The sequence below is a fragment of the Salvelinus namaycush genome, chromosome 2, assembly GCF_016432855.1.
Source record: "Salvelinus namaycush isolate Seneca chromosome 2, SaNama_1.0, whole genome shotgun sequence".
NCBI classification, from domain to species: Eukaryota; Metazoa; Chordata; class Actinopteri; order Salmoniformes; family Salmonidae; genus Salvelinus; species Salvelinus namaycush.
The window spans coordinates 39,042,146-39,063,725 of record NC_052308.1 but is presented as its reverse complement, the minus strand read 5'-3'; the positions used below and the strand labels follow the sequence as shown (position 1 = coordinate 39,063,725).

The following is a 21,580-nucleotide window of genomic DNA, read 5'->3' as shown; positions in this document are numbered from 1 at the left end:
CACATGTTGAGGCACAAGCAGCCAGGAAAGCTGGCAGCTTAAGCTAACAGGGGTAGAAAGAATGGGCTGTGCAAAGCAAACAAGTTACTCATGCCTCCCACTAATTAATCCAGGGAAAATGGACATGAGGCCACATACTGTCACTGTAGGCTACTTATCATAATAAAACCTTATGGGTTGAAGTAAAGATTCTCACAGGCATGCACATACATCCCTACCGTGATCATTCATTAACATTGTTAAACGCACATCCACATATCATGCAACTATAAAATCACCATATAGTAAACAGTAGCCTGCTTAATGACCATGTTATTTTAAATTAAGAGCTCCGCAGAATATGATATATGCAAATTATGTAAAATATGAACAAGAAGCCTATGCTTCACAGCTGTACTGTTTTCTTTAATTTAGTTTTGAGGCAAATGAGCTTCCTTGTAGGGAGCGCTGTGGTCAAAGAAACGAACTGTCCCTTTAAGAGAGCGAAAGAGAGAGATATGCGCTTGACAAAAGCCATTGCAGTATATTGCCCGATAGCACTTGGAATCCCATTATGGGGATAGTTGCTGAACAAACTCTGTGTCAAAAACTTTTCAGAATGATAGCCTATCTTTTCTAAAAATTGAAATACTTAGATAAACGACATCGATAGTCCCCTAGTATCAACTTCGGCGTGTGAACACAGCTCTGCGATTTTACAGGTGTTAGCCGCGGCGCTAAATCCCACAGAAATACTAGTCTAGGCCATATAGTACTAGTCTAGGCCAAATACTAGTCATGCACCAGTTCAGTTATACTGTTACCGGCCGCTGGCTCTACTCCTGTGTCGTGCTGCTAGTTTTGCTGGTCGTCCCGAACGAGGCAGGGTGTCAGGACACGGGTTTTTGCTGCACTGGGCACGACCGGTCGTGCGTCAGTAAGGGATGGAGAGCTGACCGTTCGTATGGCACCTGCTATTGCGACCAGGCTTGTACCTCTACTCTGGACTGCTGTCATGATTATGAATTCGCCTGCCCAGGTAAGTTTCCCATACACTATACAAAAGTATGTGGACATCCATCAAATGAATCATGCTTCACCATCTGGCAGTCCGACAGACGAATCTGGGTTTGGCGGATGCCAGGAGAACACTACCTGCCCCAATGCATAGTGCCAACTGTCAAGTTTGGTGAAGGAGGAATAATGGTCTGGGGCTATTTTTCTTGGTTCCGTCTAGGCCCCTTAGTTCCAGTGAAGGGAAATATTAATCCTACAGCATACAATGACATTCTAGATGAATCTGTGCTTCCAACTTTGTGGCAACAGTTTGGGGAAGGCAGAGCCGGTCCTGACCTCCCGGGGCCCTAAGCAAAATTCTGCTAAGGGGGCCCTCTTACCTGACCCGTGAGCTATGTAAACCATTGCCTCACAGTCACACCTGTGCTCCCACTACCAGTGCTCCCACTACAATCCTCCCTCCTTTAAAACAGTTTGCTCCATCTGTCGGTCTAAGAATAAGTAGACCTATACAGAACAGAATGAGGTGTAAAAACAAACAATATTTATTGAATATAATATTTTCTATAGAATCTTAAGATAAGTGAATATTAACATAAATAAGAAATTGTAGAAAATATAAAATGTAGAAAATAATCAAATATATTACTGAGCTTTGGCTCTGCTGCCTGGTAATTAGTCCAGTCCCCACAATATTATACAATTAGCTTTGTCTATACAATGTAAACATAACCCTATAGGCTATGGCTGCAGCTATATGTCTCAAAATAGTAAAATTAAACCTATACAGCTGTGTGATTTAACTTAGGTTCCCTCTACAGGCTGGGCATTTTCAGCATGGGCACCAGTCATTTACACAAATGCACTTCTGCCATACAATCTTAAATGTTACTAAGTGTGTAAAGATTTGAATGTTTGAATTAAAATCTTACCATCAAAATATTCCTCTTCTACACCTTGAGGCAAAATCATCAATGATGTCATCATAGGACATGTTTCCCCACATCATGATTTATGCTCATGATGGCCAGACCACTCAAACCTTCCTGTGACATGGAAGACCTCAGGTAGCTTTCATTTTGAAAAGCTCCTCTCTGCCGATGCTACTGTTACTGGTAGGGTGACTGCAATTCTTAGGGTTATCCAAAGGTTAGGATAGTGTTCCTCCAGGTTTTTCCTCACAGAGAAAGGAAAGCAGCTCAAAGGCAGTCATCTTATCTGATGGCAGATCAGGTACATTCTGAATCTCGTGTGTCAGATCCATTCCACTGATGTCACAGTCATCTCTGAAGGTTAGAGTGTTTTCAACTTCCATGCAGTGAGCCTTTAAAGATTCACTGGACATCTGAGGCAGTGCTGAAGGTCAGCAGCACTCCATATTTGGTTTTCACCTGGTTGAGTGTTTCAAATCTCTCATCCATGGATGTCACAGCAGAGTCGACCACAATGTTGAAGTAGTTGACTTCAAGGTTTTTCAGTGCCTCAGTCACTGGTTCGTCAGAAGCCTCATAGCTGAAATGCCTCTTTTTCTTTTTTTTTTCTTTTTCTATTATTTATTTCTTTTTATTTTTATTTTTTTATTTATTTATTTTTTTATCCCATTTTCTCCCCAATTTTCGTGGTATCCAATCGCTAGTAATTACTACCTTGTCTCATCGCTACAACTCCCGTACGGGCTCGGGAGAGACGAAGGTCGAAAGCCATGCGTCCTCCGAAGCACAACCCAACCAGCCGTACTGCTTCTTAACACAGCGCGCCTCCAACCCGGAAGCCAGCCGCACCAATGTGTCGGAGGAAACACCGTGTACCTGGCCCCCTTGGTTGGCGCGCACTGCGCCCGGCCCGCCACAGGAGTCGCTGGAGCGCGATGAGACAAGGATATCCCTACCGGCCAAACCCTCCCTAACCCGGACGACGCTATGCCAATTGTGCGTCGCCCCACGGACCTCCCGGTCGCGGCCGGCTGCGACAGAGCCTGGGCGCGAACCCAGAGACTCTGGTGGCGCAGTTAGCACTGCGATGCAGTGCCCTAGACCACTGCGCCACCCGGGAGGCCCTGAAATGCCTCTTGCTGCTTCTCAGTCTCTTCTCTTTCAGAACAGCCTCCACATTAATTTCTTCACAAATGCGTTTGGCTGTTTTCTTGGCCTCAGAATACAGTTTGCCAGTATGTAGTGAGGGAGGCCTTTGCATTTGAGATTAAATTCACTGCGATATCCAACTGCATTGAGGCGGATTGGAGGAGCTTGTTCACCTTGTTTGTCATTGTCAGTATCTCTCACCATACGACACAGCAAATCAAGAAGCGGTAGGACCCAACTTCCTCTGCAAGTGCTTGTGCCTCCACTGTCTGGCTTCCAGTAATGCCTCCCGAGCCTCTGAAGCCTGATACCTGATTGTATGAACACTTTGGAGCCTACACTCCCATCTCATGTCACTCCATGACTTCACAGTTATGTTCACGTGTTTCTTCAAAACACTCCATCTTTGTGTGCCAGCTGAAAAGGGGAAGAGATTTTGCACATGCCCCCCCCCCCCCCCCCCCAAAAAAAAAACTTGCATCTTTTGAAGATTTGGCAGCATGTGCTCCACATGGGACGAACACAGCTCTGGGATTTTTTTTTTTTTTTCAGTCTGGCTTGTACTCCTTGCCCTTTATGTTGGCCCCATTATCATGAGCTTGCCCTCTGCCCTCTGCAATCTTCAAATGGGATCTTCAGCTCGTTCGGCTTATCTAAGATGACAGTGGACAGATTCAAGCCTGTGTTAAACTCAACATTCACCAAGCCGAGGAAGTGCTCCTTGATCTCTGGCTTTCCCTTTAAAGCCACGCTTCTCAGAATAACTGACATTTGCTCCTGGTGACTGTCAGGTGTACAGTCCAAGATAAAGGAGACGTACTATGAGTCTCTACTTGAGTCACTGTTTCTTCCAGAATCTTGTCGCTCACAATCTGTGTCAGCTCATTCTGTGTGCGCTTCTCAAGGTAATGAGCATGTGTGTCTCCATCTTTAAATTTGCTGAGATGATTTTCCATAACAGGGTCAAATTTTGCCAGTAATTCAACCTCCTTTTAGGAAGTTTCCATTATCTGGTTGGAAGAGTTTGTCGTCTGAATCCCAGGTTTCTGGGTGATACTTATTAAACTTGTAAGGACATCTGATTCTTTCAGTCTCCAAAATTGTCATTTGTATCTGGTCAAGAGTCTGTCCCCGACTTAGGCGCAGATCAAGTTCTCTCCACTTAATCATATTGTTTGTGTGTTCAGGACTACCCTCGCGGTGTTTCAGAATGGCGTTGATATTTGATCAGTCATTCACGCCTTCCTTTATTATTTTGTAGTCGTTTGTAGAAAAGAGCTGTCGTGGTAATTTCCTGTATTACTCAATAAAGAGAGAGAGAGAGCCAACCACACACAAGTCAGAGTTAAATTATATATTCCATCTTTAATATATATACAAGCTTCACCAAAGCCCTTTTTTGACTCTCAGATCAATTCAGTGTCTATAAATGAATTCTCTGAGAGTCCTTACAAAACAATTCTTAGTTTCATTTATAGCCAAGATACACCCCTCTCAACTTACAAAGAATCCTTTACCTGAAAGAGGAGTATCCTATCGCTAGACAGTATCAGCTATAAATCATCGTTCAGTTTGATCTCCCAAGACAAGGTTTCAATCTCATGCTTGGTACTTCACTGTCTACCAACCATTACCTCATCCAATGGCATATATCAATTGTCATTTGAGATACTCCCATCTCAAATACACCCCCTCCTGGATAAGCTCAGAAAAGACAGTGAGCCTCTTAGGTCATATACTAGATCAAGATAAGGGCAACCTCAGAGGGGAAATACAATGGTTCCAAACACTGCCAAACTCCTTCCCCATATGAGAAAAGTAGGGAGTGACTGGCGTACAGACATTGTATGAGATGACTAACTTGTTCTCCATTTAATAACGCCATCCCGTCACATGATTTAAGAATAGTTACAGATACATTGACTTATGAAGACAAGCCTGACCTCTCCCCTCTCTGGCCCCAAGTTACTTATCCCTAGCTCAGAAGGGAAAATCCACTGTCAATCCTATAGTCCAGAGGGCCCCATTCTAATGACAAGTATCTCACAAGCATATGATGAAAATAACATCTTATCTATGTTACTTAGCTAAATCTGATTCTGCCACGACAGAGCTTACAGCAAAAACAATACACAGCGTTGTTTTTGATTGAGTATGAAAGCCAGCTCCTGGTAATCTTTTCCCCATTTGACAGCCGTCTCTGTAATAAGCCTGAATGGAAACCTCCTCTTGACTTGTCTTTAGGGTTTGAAAAATCCAGTCCTGGTTTGAATGGACCTCTGCGCACTAACTCAGTCCTCATCAAATCTGTTAAGCCTGGGGGCCAATCTGCTGGGTCATTTGGTGGAGCAGCAACTGTTCTATTAGGGTCTGAGCTGCTTGTATCTGATGCTGGCTGTACACCTCTGGTCGTGCTGGTACTGGCTGAGGCTGCCTGTACTTCCCCTGGGTCTGTGCTAGTACTTGCTGAAGATGGCTGTACTGGGTCTGTGTTAGTACTTGCTGAAGATGGCTGTACTGGGTCTGTGTTAGTACTTGTTGAAGCCAGCTGTACTGGGTCTGTGTTAGTACTTGCTGAAGCCAGCTGTACTGGGTCTGTGTTAGTACTTGCTGAAGCCAGCTGTACTGGGTCTGTGTTAGTACTGGCTGAAGCCAGCTGTACTGTGTCTGTGTTAGTACTGGCTGAAGCTGCCAGTACTGGGTCTGTGTTAGTATTTGCCTAGGCCAGCTGTACTGGGTCTGTGTTAGTACTGGCTGAAGCCAGCTGTACTGGGTCTGTGTTAGTATTTGCTGAGGCCAGCTGTACTGGGTCTGTGTTAGTACTGGCTGAAGCCAGCTGTACTGGGTCTGTGTTAGTACTTGCTGAAACTGCCAGTACTGGGTCTGTGTTAGTATTTGCTGAGGCTGGATGTGGATCAACTGAGTCTGTCCTTGTACTGGCTGAAGCCAGCTGTACTGGGTCTGTGTTAGTACTTGCTGAAGACGGCTGTACTGGGTCTGTGTTAGTACTTGCTGAAGCCGGCTGTACTGGGTCTGTGTTAGTACTTGCTGAAGCCAGCTGTACTGGGTCTGTGTTAGTACTGGCTGAAGCCAGCTGTACTGGGTCTGTGTTAGTACTGGCTGAAGCCAGCTGTACTGGGTCTGTGTTAGTACTGGCTGGATGTGGCTGTACTGGGTCTGTGTTAGTACTGGCTGGATGTGGCTGTACTGGGTCTGTGTTAGTACTGGCTGAAGCCAGCTGTACTGGGTCTGTGTTAGTACTTGCTGAAGCCAGCTGTACTGGGTCTGTGTTAGTACTGGCTGAAGCCAGCTGTACTGGGTCTGTGTTAGTACTGGCTGAAGCCAGCTGTACTGGGTCTGTGTTAGTACTGGCTGAAGCCAGCTGTACTGGGTCTGTGTTAGTACTTGCTGAAACTGCCAGTACTGGGTCTGTGTTAGTACTTGCTGAAGCCAGCTGTATTGGGTCTGTGTTAGTACTGGTTGAAGCCAGCTGTACTGGGTCTGTGTTAGTACTTGCTGAAGCCAGCTGTACTGGGTCTGTGTTGGTACTTGCTGAAGCCAGCTGTACTGGGTCTGTGTTGGTACTTGCTGAAGCCAGCTGTACTGGGTCTGTGTTGGTACTTGCTGAAGCCAGCTGTACTGGGTCTGTGTTGGTACTTGCTGAAGCCAGCTGTACTGGGTCTGTGTTAGTACTTGCTGAAGCCAGCTGTACTGGGTCTGTGTTAGTACTTGCTGAAGCCAGCTGTACTGGGTCTGTGTTAGTACTGGCTGAAGCCAGCTGTACTGGGTCTGTGTTAGTACTGGCTGAAGCCAGCTGTACTGGGTCTGTGTTAGTACTGGCTGAAGCCAGCTGTACTGGGTCTGTGTTAGTACTTGCTGAAACTGCCAGTACTGGGTCTGTGTTAGTACTTGCTGAAGCCAGCTGTATTGGGTCTGTGTTAGTACTGGTTGAAGCCAGCTGTACTGGGTCTGTGTTAGTACTTGCTGAAGCCAGCTGTACTGGGTCTGTGTTGGTACTTGCTGAAGCCAGCTGTACTGGGTCTGTGTTGGTACTTGCTGAAGCCAGCTGTACTGGGTCTGTGTTGGTACTTGCTGAAGCCAGCTGTACTGGGTCTGTGTTGGTACTTGCTGAAGCCAGCTGTACTGGGTCTGTGTTAGTACTTGCTGAAGCCAGCTGTACTGGGTCTGTGTTAGTACTTGCTGAAGCCAGCTGTACTGGGTCTGTGTTGGTACTTGCTGAAGCCAGCTGTACTGGGTCTGTGTTAGTACTTGCTGAAGCCAGCTGTACTGGGTCTGTGTTAGTACTTGCTGAAGCCAGCTGTACTGGGTCTGTGTTAGTACTTGCTGAAACTGCCAGTACTGGGTCTGTGTTAGTACTTGCTGAAGCCAGCTGTATTGGGTCTGTGTTAGTACTGGCTGAAGCCAGCTGTACTGGGTCTGTGTTAGTACTGGCTGAAGCCAGCTGTACTGGGTCTGTGTTAGTACTGGCTGAAGCCAGCTGTACTGGGTCTGTGTTAGTACTTTCTGAAGCCAGCTGTACTGGGTCTGTGTTAGTACTGGCTGAAGCCAGCTGTACTGGGTCTGTGTTGGTACTGGCTGAAGCCAGCTGTACTGGGTCTGTGTTGGTACTTTCTGAAGCCAGCTGTACTGGGTCTGTGTTAGTACTTGCTGAAGCCAGCTGTACTGGGTCTGTGTTGGTACTGGCTGAAGCCAGCTGTACTGGGTCTGTGTTGGTACTGGCTGAAGCCAGCTGTACTGGGTCTGTGTTGGTACTTGCTGAAGCCAGCTGTACTGGGTCTGTGTTGGTACTTGCTGAAGCCAGCTGTACTGGGTCTGTGTTGGTACTTGCTGAAGCCAGCTGTACTGGGTCTGTGTTAGTACTGGCTGAAGCCAGCTGTACTGGGTCTGTGTTAGTACTGGCTGAAGCCAGCTGTACTGGGTCTGTGTTGGTACTTGCTGAAGCCAGCTGTACTGGGTCTGTGTTGGTACTTGCTGAAGCCAGCTGTACTGGGTCTGTGTTGGTACTTGCTGAAGCCAGCTGTACTGGGTCTGTGTTAGTACTGGCTGAAGCCAGCTGTACTGGGTCTGTGTTAGTACTGGCTGAAGCCAGCTGTACTGGGTCTGTGTTAGTACTGGCTGGATGTGGATCAACTGAGTCTGTGCTTGTACTGGCTGATGATCCAACATCTCCTCTACTAACAAACTTAAGCACCTGTAAATTATAGATAACAATACTATTATACATTTTATCAGCTGCATCAGGCCCATTCAAACTGGCTCCCCCAGATTTGATTTTATACATTTTAAAATATAAAATACTATTTATACTATGGCTTGGCTGAATACTTGATGGTTATTATTTACTTAGAGATGTGCATCCATATTGCCCAGTATGCCCAGCTAATCAACATTTTAAATTCAATATATAAATCTAATATATAAATCTATAGTCAATGTCAATCCATTGCTTTCCATCTTGCATTAGTCCAAAGTTGTAACTAAACCTTGACTGAGAGACTAGATAATCATTGTCTTGTTTTAAAATGATGTGCGCCTATGAGGAGTGCCATCACCCATATATTGTCTGGACTGGTCCAGACAGAGGTTGCTGCTGGAAAGCGCGAGTTTCATTTCGTGCACGCGCATATGAACACATGTTCACGCCCGACGCGGTTATCTTTTCCGAGCTGCTGTTTATTGTTGCCCGTTGGCGTTTATCAAACGTATTAAATAGTTAGTATTTCACTCTCACTTTTGTCAGGCACAAAGTCACAGGACACAGCCCCGGAAGTGGCAGGCAAGCAAGACACAGACAGACCAAGAGATGCACTGCTCAGCAAGACAGACAGACTAGAGCGAGATGCACTGCAAGCTAGCACATCAACTTAACGTTACTGTTATTTGCTCTGACATCAAACTTGGAGAGGAAACAAGTTTACATGATCGCTGTTCCCACAATTCACTCTCGTGGTGTTTTTTTTCCTTCTCTTTTCGTGACCAGAAGGATAGTTCCGCTTCATCCTCTCATCGAGTGTAAACATTGACACCCGCTTTGACACGAGGGGGAGGCGGGGCCCTTGCGTAATTTGCGGGGCCCTTCGCAACTTGCGTACTGAGCGTATAGGCCCGCCCGGCTCTGGGGGAAGGCACTTTCCTGTTTCTGTATGACAGTGACCCGTGCATAAAGTGAGGTCCATAGAGACATTTTGGGATGAATTGGAAAGCCGACTGCAAGCCAGGCCTAATCGCCCTACATCAGAGCCCGATCTCACTAATGCTCATGGTTGAATGGAAGCAAGTCCCCTCAGCAATGTTCCAACATCTGGTGGAAAGCCTTTCCAGAAGATTGAAGGCTGTTATAGCAGAAAAGGGGGGGGGGGCCAACTCCATATTAATGCTCATGATTTTGTGATGAGATGTTCGACGAGCAGGTGTCCAGATACCTTCGGTCATGTAGTGTATAATATGTTACCCAAAGTGTGTCAATTTCTACAACACACTAGCATAAGACCTGTGTTTGACAACACTGGATATGGTCATTTTGCCCCAGTTTGGTGTAAAAGTAATTGAGATTCTCCTGAAAGTGGGATGATTAATTGTCATGTGAGCCGTATGATTTGTTTGTAATTCATAGAGTATATACCTTGCTTATAATTCTATACCAATTTACTTTTTATTTAGCTGTCTAAAAATGCAAAATGCTTTTTCAGTGGCAAATGAATACAGTAGAGGGCACTCTACCATAGAGTTGTCCTTGTACTTGGTTTAATTTACCCCTGCCATGTTCTCATGCTGTCCTGTCCTCAGGGCCCGCTCTAGCCTTTTGGGGTCCCTATGTGAGAGTTAGTAGAAAATTCTACACATTTTGTCACGACTTATGCCATGTTAAAATTATATCTGAGTGAGATTGACTAACAAAATCAATGGGGGCACCCTAGAGGTCAGAGCCATTATATTTTAGTCATTTAGCAGAAGCTAATAGCCAGAGCGACTTACAGAAGCAATTAGGGTTAAGTACCTTGCTCAAGGGCACGTCAGATTTTTCACCTAGGCAGCACGGGGTTTCAAACCAGTGACCTTTTCGGTTACTGCCCCAATGCTCTTAACCACTAGGCTACCTGCAGCTGGCCCCTGGGCACGCTGACTAGACTAATTTACCAATCTACATTTTTTTTGTGAATGATAATTGAGTGACTTTCATTGACATAACAAAAGCAAAAGTGATGATTCACAACCAAATTTCAAAACTACACCTTGTGTATTCTACTATTCTAACTCAACAGTAAGTTGAGAGTTCCAAAAATTAATTTATGTTGCTTATGCCTGGAGCTGGCCTTGCCTGTCCTCCCCCTCCCTCCTAGCGGTGTCCTGTGTGCTGAGTGAGTGGACTGCGTGGTCTGGCTGTGGTGAGCCCTGCAGGGCCACAGTTCGGATAAGGAGCAGGGAAGTCCTGCAGGAGCCCCGAAATGGGGGGAAACCCTGTCCACACGTGGAGGAGCACGCCGGCTGTGCAGAGTACAGGGAACACCACCGACAGTGCGGCAAATCACTAGGTAAGCACCACAGCCATATACTGAGTGTACCAAACATTTAGAACACCTTCCTTGTATTGAGTTGCACCCCCTTAGCCCATAGAATAGCCTCAATTCGTTGGGCATGGACTACAAGGTGTCAAGCATTCCACAGGGATGCTTCACACAGTTGTGTCAAGTTTCCCGGATGTCCTTTGGGTGGTGGACCATTCTTAATACACACGGGAAACAGTTGAGCTTAACCCAGCAGCGTTGCAGTTCTTGACACACAAACTGGTGCGCCGGTCATCAATTACCATACTCCGTTCAAAGTCACTGAAATCTTTTGTCTTGCCCGTTCACCATCTGAATGCCACACATACACAATCCATGTCTCAATTATCTCAAAGGTTAAAGAAGGATTTTTAAGCCGTCTCCTCCCCTTCATCTACACTGGATTTAAAGTGGATTTAACAAGTGACATCAGTAAGGAATCATAGCTTTCACCTCGATTCACCTGGTCAGTCTGTCATGGAAAGAGGTGTTCTTAACGTTTTGTACACTCAGTGTATATTGCCTTAGGCTATATATCTAAATGCTCTGGTAAGGACCTTAACCCATATGTGTTTAATGGCCTCTTGTCTCTGTCGGATATCCCTCTGTCTTCAAGTAAAGGTCACATTCCCAGGTCTCCCTTGCAAAATAGGTCTTCTGACCTCAATGGGGCTACCTGGTTAAATAAAGAAATGTGCGTGTGGGAGCTAAAGCTGTGCTATTGTTGTCGTGGTTTTGTCCTTATGGATATTGTCTTTGCAGTCCCGGCTCTCATCACTACCGGTGGCTATGGCAATGCCAGGAAGAAGAGGGACATCCCTGATAACGATGATGTCGAAGGGTGAGAGATCCGGTCTATGTGTTTGTCTCCTTCCATAGTATTCCTGTCATATTTTCTGACCCCTGTGTGTATATGAATGTGTGTGTACTGCACAGGAGGTTGGTGGCACCTTAAATTGGGGAGAACGGGCTCATGGTAATGACTGGAGTGGAATGGTATCAAATACAGCAAACGCATGGTTTGATGCCATTCCATTTGCTCCGTTCCAGCCATTATTATGAGCTGTCCTCCCCTCAGCAGCCTCCACTGTACTTTGTGTGTGGGTGTACAGTGGCAAGAAAAAGTATGTGAACCCTTTGGAAAAACCTGGACTTTTGCATAAATTGGTCATAAAATTTGATCTGATCTTCATCTAGGTCACAACAATAGTCAACAAACAATAGACAACAAACAACAATAGACAGTTTGCTTAAACTAATAAAACACAAACAATTATATGTTCTCATGTCTTTATTGAACACACCGTGTAAACATTCACAGTGCAGGGTGGGAAAAGTATGTGAACCCTTGGATTTAATAACTGGTTGATCCTCCTTTGGCAGCAACCAAACGTTTTCTGTAGCTGCGGATCAGACCTGTACAACAGTCAGGAGGAATAGTGGACCATTCCTCTTTACAAAACTGTTTAAGTTTAGCAATATTCTTGGGATGTCTGGTGTGAACTGCTCTCTTGAGGTAATGCCACAGCATCTCAATCGGGTTGAGGTCAGGACTCTGACTGGTCCACTCCTTAAGGCGTATTTTCTTCTGTTGAAGCCATTCTGTTGTTTATTTACTTCTGTGTTTTGGGTCGTTGTCCTGTTGCATCACCCAACTTCTGTTGAGCTTCAATTGGCGGACAGATAGCCTAACATTCTCCTGCAAAATGTCTTGATAAACTTGGGAATTCCTTTTTTCGTCGAAGATAGCAAGCTGTCCAGGACCTGAGGCAGCAAAACAGCCCCAAACCATGATGCTCCCTCCACCATACTTTATAGTTGGGATGAGGTTTTGATGTTGGTGTGCTGTGCCATTTTTTTGGGCCACACGGGGTGTTGTGTGTTCCTTCCAAACAACTCAACTGTAGTTCCATCTGTCCACAGAATATTTTGCCAGTAGCGCTGTGGAACATCCAGGTGCACTTTTGCAAACTTCAGACGGGCAGCAATGTATTTTTTGGACAGCAGTGGCTTCTTCCGTGGTGTCCTCCCCTGAACACCATTATTGTTTAGTGTTTTACGTATCGTAGACTCGTCAACAGAGATGTTAGCATGTTCCAGAGATTTCTGTAAGTCTTTAGCTGACACTCTAGGATTCTTCTTAACCTTATTGAGCATTCTGAACTGTGCTCTTGCAGTCATCTTTGTAGGACGGCCACTCCTAGGAAGAGTAGCAACAGTGCTGAACTTTCCATTTATAGACCATTTGTCTTACCGTGGACTAATGAACATCAAAGCTTTTAGAGATACTTTTTTAACTCTTTCCAGCTTTATGCAAGTCGAACAATTCTTAATCTTAGGTCTTCTGAGATCTCTTTTGTTCAGGCAATGCTTCTTGTGAATAGCAAACTCACATTTTGTGAGTTTTTTTTTATAGGGCAAGGCAGCTCTAACCAACATCTCCAATCTCGTCTCATTGATTGGACTCCAGTTTAGCTGACTCCTGACTCCAATTAGCTTTTGGAGAAGTCATTAGCCTTGGGGTTCGCATACTTTTTCCAACCTACACTGTGAATGTTTAAATGATGTATTCAATATAGACAAGCAAAATACAATAATTTGTATGTTATTAGTTTAAGCACACCATGTTCTTGTCTATTGTTGTAACTTAGATGAAGATCAGATCAAATTTGATGACCAATTTATGTAGAAATCCAGGTAATTCCAAAGGGTTCACATACTTTTTCTTGCCACTGTATGTCTGTATGCGTGTCTGTAATGTGTATACTTATTCAGGTACTGTGTGCAGTTCCAGCTGACCTCCCTGACCCCTGGGTGCCAGCGTAGTGTGGGGCCACACACCCGCTGGATGCAGTACCTGAGGGAGGGCCACCAAGTTTGTGTGGAGTGCCAGCCTCCAGCCCTCGCTGCCGGGCAGACACACTGCTCTGGAGATGGAGATAAGGACGAGGAGGAGAGGTAAGACATGCAGGGCCCACGAGCAAAGGAGGGGGGGGGGGGGGGGGGAGAGAAGAGAGCTTGAGGCTATACATATGTGGTAAAGATATTAGGACATTCCGTTTAAATCGTGTGTACATTCTAACCCAATGTTGCTTTTCTTGTTTGAAGAGTCAGATTTCAGCCACTAGGTGGCAGTCTTAGTCTAGACTAGATTAGTAAACGACAGTCTTTCTTTCTCCCTCCCCCCTCTTTCAGTGGCAGGCAGTCTCTGCAGTGGCAGGCGGTGGGTAACCCCAGGTGTCGTGGCGTGTGGAGGCGTGTCGGGAGACTAGACTCCTGCTCCTGTCCCACCGTCCACAGCTTCCTCTTCATATAACCCTGTGTTACTGTCTAGTCTACAGACCTGAGTCTACAACTTCTTCATGGCCATACAGACAGACCGGACAGCACATGGATCAGGCATAATCAAAAAGCAACATCGACAGTGCTGTGTGCATCCGTATGGACCGGACCATACCAGTGTCTAACCTAACAATTGATATGAAACCTCTGCCAACAATTTAATCGTGTTTATGTGGCTGATTCGGGTCATTTTGTTCTCTGGTTGGACAGACTCTTTCTTCTGAAAAAATACTATTGTAGATTATTTTCTAAGTGTATGTAACTGTCAGTGCAGTCTTTCTTTGTATTAGCGAAAGCCTTCAATAATGCCTGTAACACATGTCAATAACCAAAACTCAACCCAGTCATTAATTAGACTTTTATTGAATTTTCAGTCATCCAAGGGGAATGTTGCCTTTTTTAAAAGAAATAGAAAGATCTTGGGACATTGAGACACTTTTTACAGGACAGTTAAACTGGCGTTGTGCATGTTTCACACCCAGTCACGGCTCCAAAGTTACGACATGCATCGATCGAACAACAGAACATTTATACAGCAACAACTTACAGCATTAGAAAGTCAACAGGTAAAAATATTACAAAACAAACAGTAGCCTGGAGACCTACAAAAACAACAGTAGAAGAAGAGGTGGGGGTAGTCTGAAAGTCTGTCAAATCTTTTTTTCCCCTTCAGTTCCCTGGAATTTCTGTATGTTACAATGACTGGTTGGGAATGACTCGTTGGGATCTCTTTCAAATCTATTCAATTTCCAAATCCAATTATTGAATTGAATTCCAATTTACCAAGCATTTCAAATGGACCCTAACCCTGAAATCCCAACATCAATTTCAATGGCATTTGTCTAATTCCTAAATTGTATGTTATTCATATCTTATCAAAAAAAGATAAATAAAAGAAGCCACTTGATTGTGCTTTCTCATTAAAACATAACGCTTACAAATCCTTTGACATCAGAAACCCTTTTGTTCAGGACTACAGTAAAAGTTAAAGCTCTTGTACGCTACAGGACGTTTGGATGTTGGGTGACTCACTCCAGAGACGGAGAGAGACTGATGTATAAAGTGCCCTTTAAGAAGAAAACAAATACAAAGACTAGCAGCAAATTTACATGAACTTTTTTTTAAACACACTGGTCAGTGGTCACAGTATAGCAGTAAACACATTTCACCTTGTCAGAACATTGTCCAGAATCGTTCTACCAAAACAAATATGTAAAGGCTATCGGTGGCTACTTCCTTTCTGTAAGTGTCCATGGTGTGTTTTCCAGTTAGTCTTTCCAACCGATGACTCGCCACAGGATCATCTCATAGCAATGCTACAATGTATATCGTGTCTATTCATGACGAATTGATTGTCATCTTTCTTTTAAAGAGATATTTTACGTGACAACTGTCCCTGACTCCCACTATGTATTCTTACAGTGCGAGCATAACATGATGCCTGGTTATGTGAAACATGGGACAGCAACACAACTCAGTATTAGACAGCGCACAAGAAGCCAACGCTATACAGATGACAGCCAATTTAACCAGATGGATTTGAAGTGCATTGTGAACATAATGAACATTAAAACAGTGACATTGTATGTCCACGCTACAGTTTCAAATCATATCCCACTGGCACCGACGTCAGTACAACGTCTATTCCACGTTGGTTCAACGTTGATTCAACAAGGTGGTGCCCAGTGGGATGTTAACATTAACCAAGTTTCCAGATAAATTTAAAGTACATGTCGAATTAAAAAAAGGTCATGACAGGCCTGATGGAAACAGAAAATGTGTCGGTAAACTTTCCAAATGTCGACAAAACAGAATATGCCAGACAAGGTGGGATCTTTTTGTGCTGGTAAAATGAATTATGCAAGAATTGGTGGTGGAAACACTTTATCCTCAAATATTAATAATAACCACAAGATCGAAGTAAATTTAGTCATGCGATATGTTGTGTGGTCCTCCGGTTATGACTTGGGAAAGCATGCAGTTTATTAGGCTACGGATGAAATAAATCATGAACTTCACAAGGTTGTGAAAGTGCACGGTGATGAGCTTCCTTCTTTCCAACAAATTTCAAGGGTCTCATTCTGTTGACATGATGATCGATGCTTGGCTGCCGTTTGACAAATAAAAATAATCTCGCTCTTATCCATAATATACTCATCATCATGTAGATAGGTAGCCTATTGGCTAGAGCGCATATGCCAAAACCATAGTGGGCACATTTGCTATTTAACGCTACATTTGTTGTGACAAAGCCATCAGTAGAGTTGAAAATGCGATGGAAACCCATTAAACATAGATTTTGTTTATTCGGTACATGGGAATTTAACTGCAAAATAATTGTATGTTCACTAGGCCTAAATCATCACGCACGTGCTTTTATCCGCAACAAGTCAATTTGATGGAAACACATCTCTGGTGGGAAAATGCGCATATTGTTGTTATGTGGATTTTAGAATATTCGCATGAAAATCTGTCGCCAATTGGATAGAAACCTAGCTAACAAAGTGGAAGCCTTTGGCTGAGCATCAGTCCCTTTAAACATGACAATAACACGCACACACACAGTGTTTCAGAGGTTCTGCCCTTTCTGCAGTCATTACTATTCCTTTCACAGAGCTCCCCTCGCTCGGATCCAGCTCAGACAGGAATGGGTGCGAAAAATGCGTCTCTGGAGATGCGACATTCTCACCTTTTCACGCTGACTTTTCTCAGAAAGAGGAAGAGGAAGAGAGCCAAGGACAAACACATGGACATGTATGTGGACAGTGTTGTGGTTCTGTCTTTTAATTTATAAGCATCTTCAGTGATATCTATGCACTGTGATGTCTATTCTTCAGAATGCATTATCATACATTTATTCAAAACTATGCAGGGGGGGAATGGGTGGTTACAGGATGTTTATTTGTCTACGTGCATTCCTGTGTAACAACTACTGTATGTTTGAGTGTGCAAACTGTGTAAACGTAAAGAATGCATGCATTTTGATACAATTAGACATTCCCACCCCAATTAGCAGAGCTATGCAGCTCTGGCATCAGCCTTGCCAGGATGGAGCTTGTTACTATGGAAACTGGGCAGGCCTGGAGCTATCTTGTAGATATTGTATACCTGTGTATGGGCTGTCCTTTCAATATGTCTGTATGTCTGTGTGTGGATGAATGCAGATGCACTCAAAAAGACTAGACATGCTATTCAATCAAAACCTGTAACTAGGTTTCCTGGATAAGTGAGAAGTAACACTCTTGCCTCTTTTGAATTAATCATCTGTTCAGACTTATACTGCAACCTAAGGAGTACTGTATGGGGGATCTTTCTCTCGCTCATTCCAACTACAGTTCTAAATGGACCACTCTTTGGCTCTATGTTGTTGAAAGGAAAATTATGATGATGCATGTTATGGCAGCATTATCAATGTTTCACTTTAAAAATGAACATATATCATAAATGTTTGCTTGGATTTGGAAATATAGGTTCATAAATCCGTTCACCACATTCTTTATAAAGTACCATAAAAATAAACAGGTAATTGTTCTTTTACACATCTCAGCACTTCAGCTGAAGTGATTCTTTTGAACTCTGGGCTCTATTTAATCTGTATTGCTGAAGCGTTAATGAAAGCGCACTTTAAATGTAATTTCCTATTGAGCTGACACTTGCAGCGTTTACCATGAATGCATTTCCTGCTAACGCGGAAACATTGCTTTTCAATTTCAATAATGCAGTTACGCTGAATTTCCCCGATATGGATTGAATCGAGCCCCTTGTGTCTTGGTGGTATGACTGGGTGGAAGAGGCAGGCTGTTTGGTACATGCATGTCTTGGAGGAGAGCTCTCCTAAATGTGTGTTTGATGCAAAAAATCTTCAGGGATATTTATGATTCCTGACTTTAATACCAAAAAGATTAGGTTTCTTTCAACCATACCCCTCTGACTCAAACCCAATACGATAAAAATAAAACAACACACAATCAAGACATTCACAGACAGAAATGTCAGATCAAATGTGGTCCTCTACTCTTACTATGTGATAAAGAAACGGTACCAAGAAGAACAAGACTCTTTTTGACAGACTGTGGTTTTCCCTAAGATGAGTCTGGATTGTAAACCTCCAGCAACTGTAACTTGTCTAGAAATATGTCATACAGAATTACTCAAACAGTTATGGTCATGACACAACAGACTAGCAAATCACAAATTCCTATAGGTAACCTCCTTTATCTATATAAAAATAAATCAGGTAAGACAATCTAAAAGTGTGGATATCTTTTAAACACGTACACGCCAACTCACTCAAACACACACACACGCGCACACAGGCTTAAACACATACTCACATATGACTAAGGCCAGGTTTGGGTCTAGGGGGGCACTAGTAAGTAGCTTATTGGCGTCTACCGTAACTCCTCCCTACACTCTTAGAAAAAAAGGTGCTATCTAGAACCTAAAAGGTTGGTTCCAGGTAGAACCCTTCTGTTTCAAAATATAACCATATTGGGTTTCATGTAGAACCCTTTCCACAGATGGTTCTACATGGAACCCAAAACGTTTCTACATGGAACAGAAAAGGTTTTTACCTGGAGCCAAAAATGGTTCTCTTATGGGGACAGCCAAAGAACCCTTTTGGAAAACATTTTTCTAAGAGTGTAGTTTTCTACAGTGTGAGCTGGGCTGGGGTGGAATGGGACAGTGGTCAGCTGATATATATAGACCTGTGGGAGAATATAGGGGATGACTGTCTTGCTGTTTCCCACCTCACCCCTCATCCTGCCTCTTACCCCATAGCCACTGAAATGGACCACCACAGCCTCAACCAACCAACAGACCATGTCCCTTCCCAGCATGCTCTGCTTTGACCTGCTCCCACGTCTCCCTGTGGGGCCCCTGCTCAGTTGGGTTTGTGGGAGTTTTCTGCCCAGTTCTGTGGTAGCTTGTGTACTGTGGCTAACAGGAAGGCAGGGAGAAGAGGGAGAGTGTTCTTTATCTGTCCTGCAAGTCTTTTCCCATAGTATTGAACACCACACCACAGCCCAAACGCTGCCCTGAATCTCTCTCCCTTCCTGGCCCTTTCTGTCAGTTTGTAAAGGGATTCTGCACAGTGGGTCTCTTTCCTTCACTCTCTTACTTTCTCTTTCTCTATCACTTTCTCTGCCTTCCACACAGTACCTTGTCTGTGTTTCTCTGGATGTCCCTGACATAAGTCTTCCTTGCTCCAGCTCCCTTAACGCTGGCCGTGCTATCCTCTGCTCTGCCCTATCTCTGTAGCTCAGAGACTCTTGTCCATGGCACTAGACCTTCCTCTGTCCCCTTTGGACCTGCGAGGCAGCTCTGGAACCACATGGTTCTCCGTGTGGCCCCCGCTCCCCCGCGTCCCCTCATCCAGGCCAGGGAATAGGCAGTTCTGCCCCAGCATCCGCTGGGTGGTGCTTGGTGCCAGGTGGTTGATGCCTCTCTGGTTGTAGCCGCTGTTGATGTTCCTGCTGTGTTTGGGGGGACTGGAGCCGGCCAACAGGCGCTCCGAGGGGCTGGTGGCCTCCGACATGTCCCGCAGGTGCTCGTCTTCGTCTGTGTCGGCGTCAATGTACTTACTGATGGAGGAGTCGTGGAAAGTGAAGACGGCCGGTGTGGAGGTCAGGGCTGTGGTCAGGGTGGAGCTGTCAGGGGACTTGTTCGGTGTCCTGCTGCTGGCCGTGGTGTAGATGGACGCCTCTGGGCTGAGCAGGGAGCGGTCAGACAGGACGGAACTGTCTGAGAGAGGACCACCGCTGCTGGGGGAAGGGCCTGGGCCTGGTCCTGGCACTGACTCCCCTCCACTGCTCCGGTAGTTCACCTTGTAGGAAAGGCCACCACCCTTTAGAGGGTTGTTAAAGTGACGAGTGTTGCCAGAACCTGCAGGCTTCACAGCAGAGAGTGGATCCAGCAAGGGCTCATGCTCCAGGGTGGTCTGGAGGCCAGGGTTGGTGCTGACCCGCCCAGAGAGGGCCGTGACTGGGTTGATGTTGGAGAAGCGGCTGGTCTCCTGAGCCAGGAGGGCCAGGCCGTAGGCTGGACTATGGGCGTAGACACCACGTGGATTCTCTTGGAAGTCTGCAGCACAGCTGATGTAGCTGTCAATACTAGACAGGCTCTTCATGTCCCCCACCCCCTCTCGACCCCCTAGCATAGGGTCCCCTGGACCCCCAGGGATGGTCCCCAGCTCCATCTCATCCCTATCCCTCTGCCTGCCAGCCCTGGAGCTCTTGTCTTTGGCGTTGAGGTTGGGCTGTGACTGGGTCTTGGCCATTTGGTTATACATCTCCTCCAGCTTCTGAGGGTTGAGCCCCTGAGGACTGGAGGCCCTGGCCTTGATGGGGGAACCGGTCTGCGACTCCACAGGGTTGAAGGAGTGGGCCGAGCTGGTCTCGGAGGCGGTGGTGGCCCGCTTAGGTGTCCACTTCCAGTGGCTGGGTGACAGGTGGTTGTCTTGCGTTAGCGGCCTCTCGCTCTTCTCCACCACCACGTCCATCAGCTCGGCACTGCGGGCGAACGCCTCCTTCATGTTCATGGAGACGATGCTCCCATTGCGTTTCGCCCTCTCCAGTGCCTCCCGCCGCTTCACAGCTTTCTCCTGGCGCTTCTGCTCCTTGTAGAACTCAGAGAAGTTGTTGACGATGATGGGAATGGGCAAGGCTATCACCAGCACCCCTGCGATGCAACAGAGACCACCCACAATCTTACCCAGCAGAGTCTTAGGGTAAATGTCCCCATAACCCACCGTGGTCATAGTAATGGTAGCCCACCAGAAGGAGGCTGGGATGCTTTTGAATTTCGTGTCATCCTCGTCCTTCTCTGCGAAGAAGACGAGGCTGGAGAAGATCATGATGCCCATGGCCAGGAAGAGGATGAGTAGACCCAGCTCATTGTAACTCCTCTTCAGGGTGAATCCTAGAGACTGCAGCCCTGTGGAATGACGCGCCAACTTCAGAATCCTAAGGATACGCATGATCCGGAAGATCTGAACCACCCTCCGAACGTTCTGGAACTGTAGAACACTCTTGTTGGACTCGGTCAGGAAGATTGTGACGTAGTAAGGAAGGATGGCCAGCAGGTCGATCACGTTCAGGGGACCTTAAAGATAAGATAAGACAGTAGTTTATTCATCCTTATAAGGGGACATTTACTTGCACAAAACATACAACACCAATAAATACTGTACATTACAATGGACACGGACACTAAAAGTAGCACATCATGAATGCATATTAAGAACGAAAGTGTTCACCTTTGATGAACTTCCATTTGGTGGGCGATGAGAGGAAGCGGAGGAGGTACTCCATAGTAAACCAGGCGATGCAGACGGCCTCTACGTGGGCCAGCTGGGGGTTGTCTGAGGCATGTCCAAATTCGTCTGTGTCCTGCAGCTCAGGCAGGGTGTTGAGGGACAGGGCGATGGTGGACAGCCCGATAAACAGGATGGAGATGATGGCTAGGATCTGGAGAAAAAAGAGAGATGTTATCATTGAGGAGAATCTGCGACACAAAGGCTGAGTTTACACAGGCAGCCCAATTCTAAAATTGTTTCCACTAGTCTTTTAACCAATCACATCAGATCTTTTCACA

At 45.4% G+C, this 21,580-nt stretch overlaps 2 protein-coding genes across 2 annotated transcripts in view; one reads left to right on the top strand and one right to left on the bottom strand.

Moving 5' to 3' along the window:
- The first annotated feature begins 581 nt into the window (after window positions 1-581).
- On the top strand, window positions 582-14,877 carry si:dkey-7k24.5 (somatomedin-B and thrombospondin type-1 domain-containing protein). The gene is made up of 5 exons (XM_038965420.1): window positions 582-1,018; window positions 10,439-10,630; window positions 11,405-11,483; window positions 13,418-13,600; window positions 13,838-14,877. Exons 1-5 carry the CDS (start codon window positions 778-780, stop codon window positions 13,956-13,958), a joined length of 816 nt encoding a protein of 271 aa, XP_038821348.1. The 5' UTR covers window positions 582-777; the 3' UTR covers window positions 13,959-14,877.
- A 4,370-nt stretch (window positions 14,878-19,247) lies between these two features.
- kcnb1 (potassium voltage-gated channel, Shab-related subfamily, member 1) overlaps window positions 19,248-21,580 on the bottom strand; it is a 55,402-nt gene continuing 53,069 nt past the window's right edge. The window contains exons 2-3 of the mRNA XM_038965409.1: window positions 21,243-21,453; window positions 19,248-21,088 (exon numbers count right to left, since the gene is read on the bottom strand). Of these exons, the coding sequence (XP_038821337.1) occupies window positions 19,248-21,088; window positions 21,243-21,453 (2,052 nt within the window). The remainder of the gene's footprint in view (window positions 21,089-21,242; window positions 21,454-21,580) is intronic.

Coding starts and splice junctions, on each gene's coding strand:
- si:dkey-7k24.5 (XM_038965420.1), top strand. CDS start 778: ATGCACCAGTTCAGTTATACTGTTACCGGCCGCTGGCTCTACTCCTGT. Junction 1,019..10,438: donor TTATGAATTCGCCTGCCCAG/GTAAGTTTCCCA, acceptor CCTCCCTCCTAG/CGGTGTCCTGTGTGCTGAGT. Junction 11,484..13,417: donor GATAACGATGATGTCGAAGG/GTGAGAGATCCG, acceptor ATACTTATTCAG/GTACTGTGTGCAGTTCCAGC.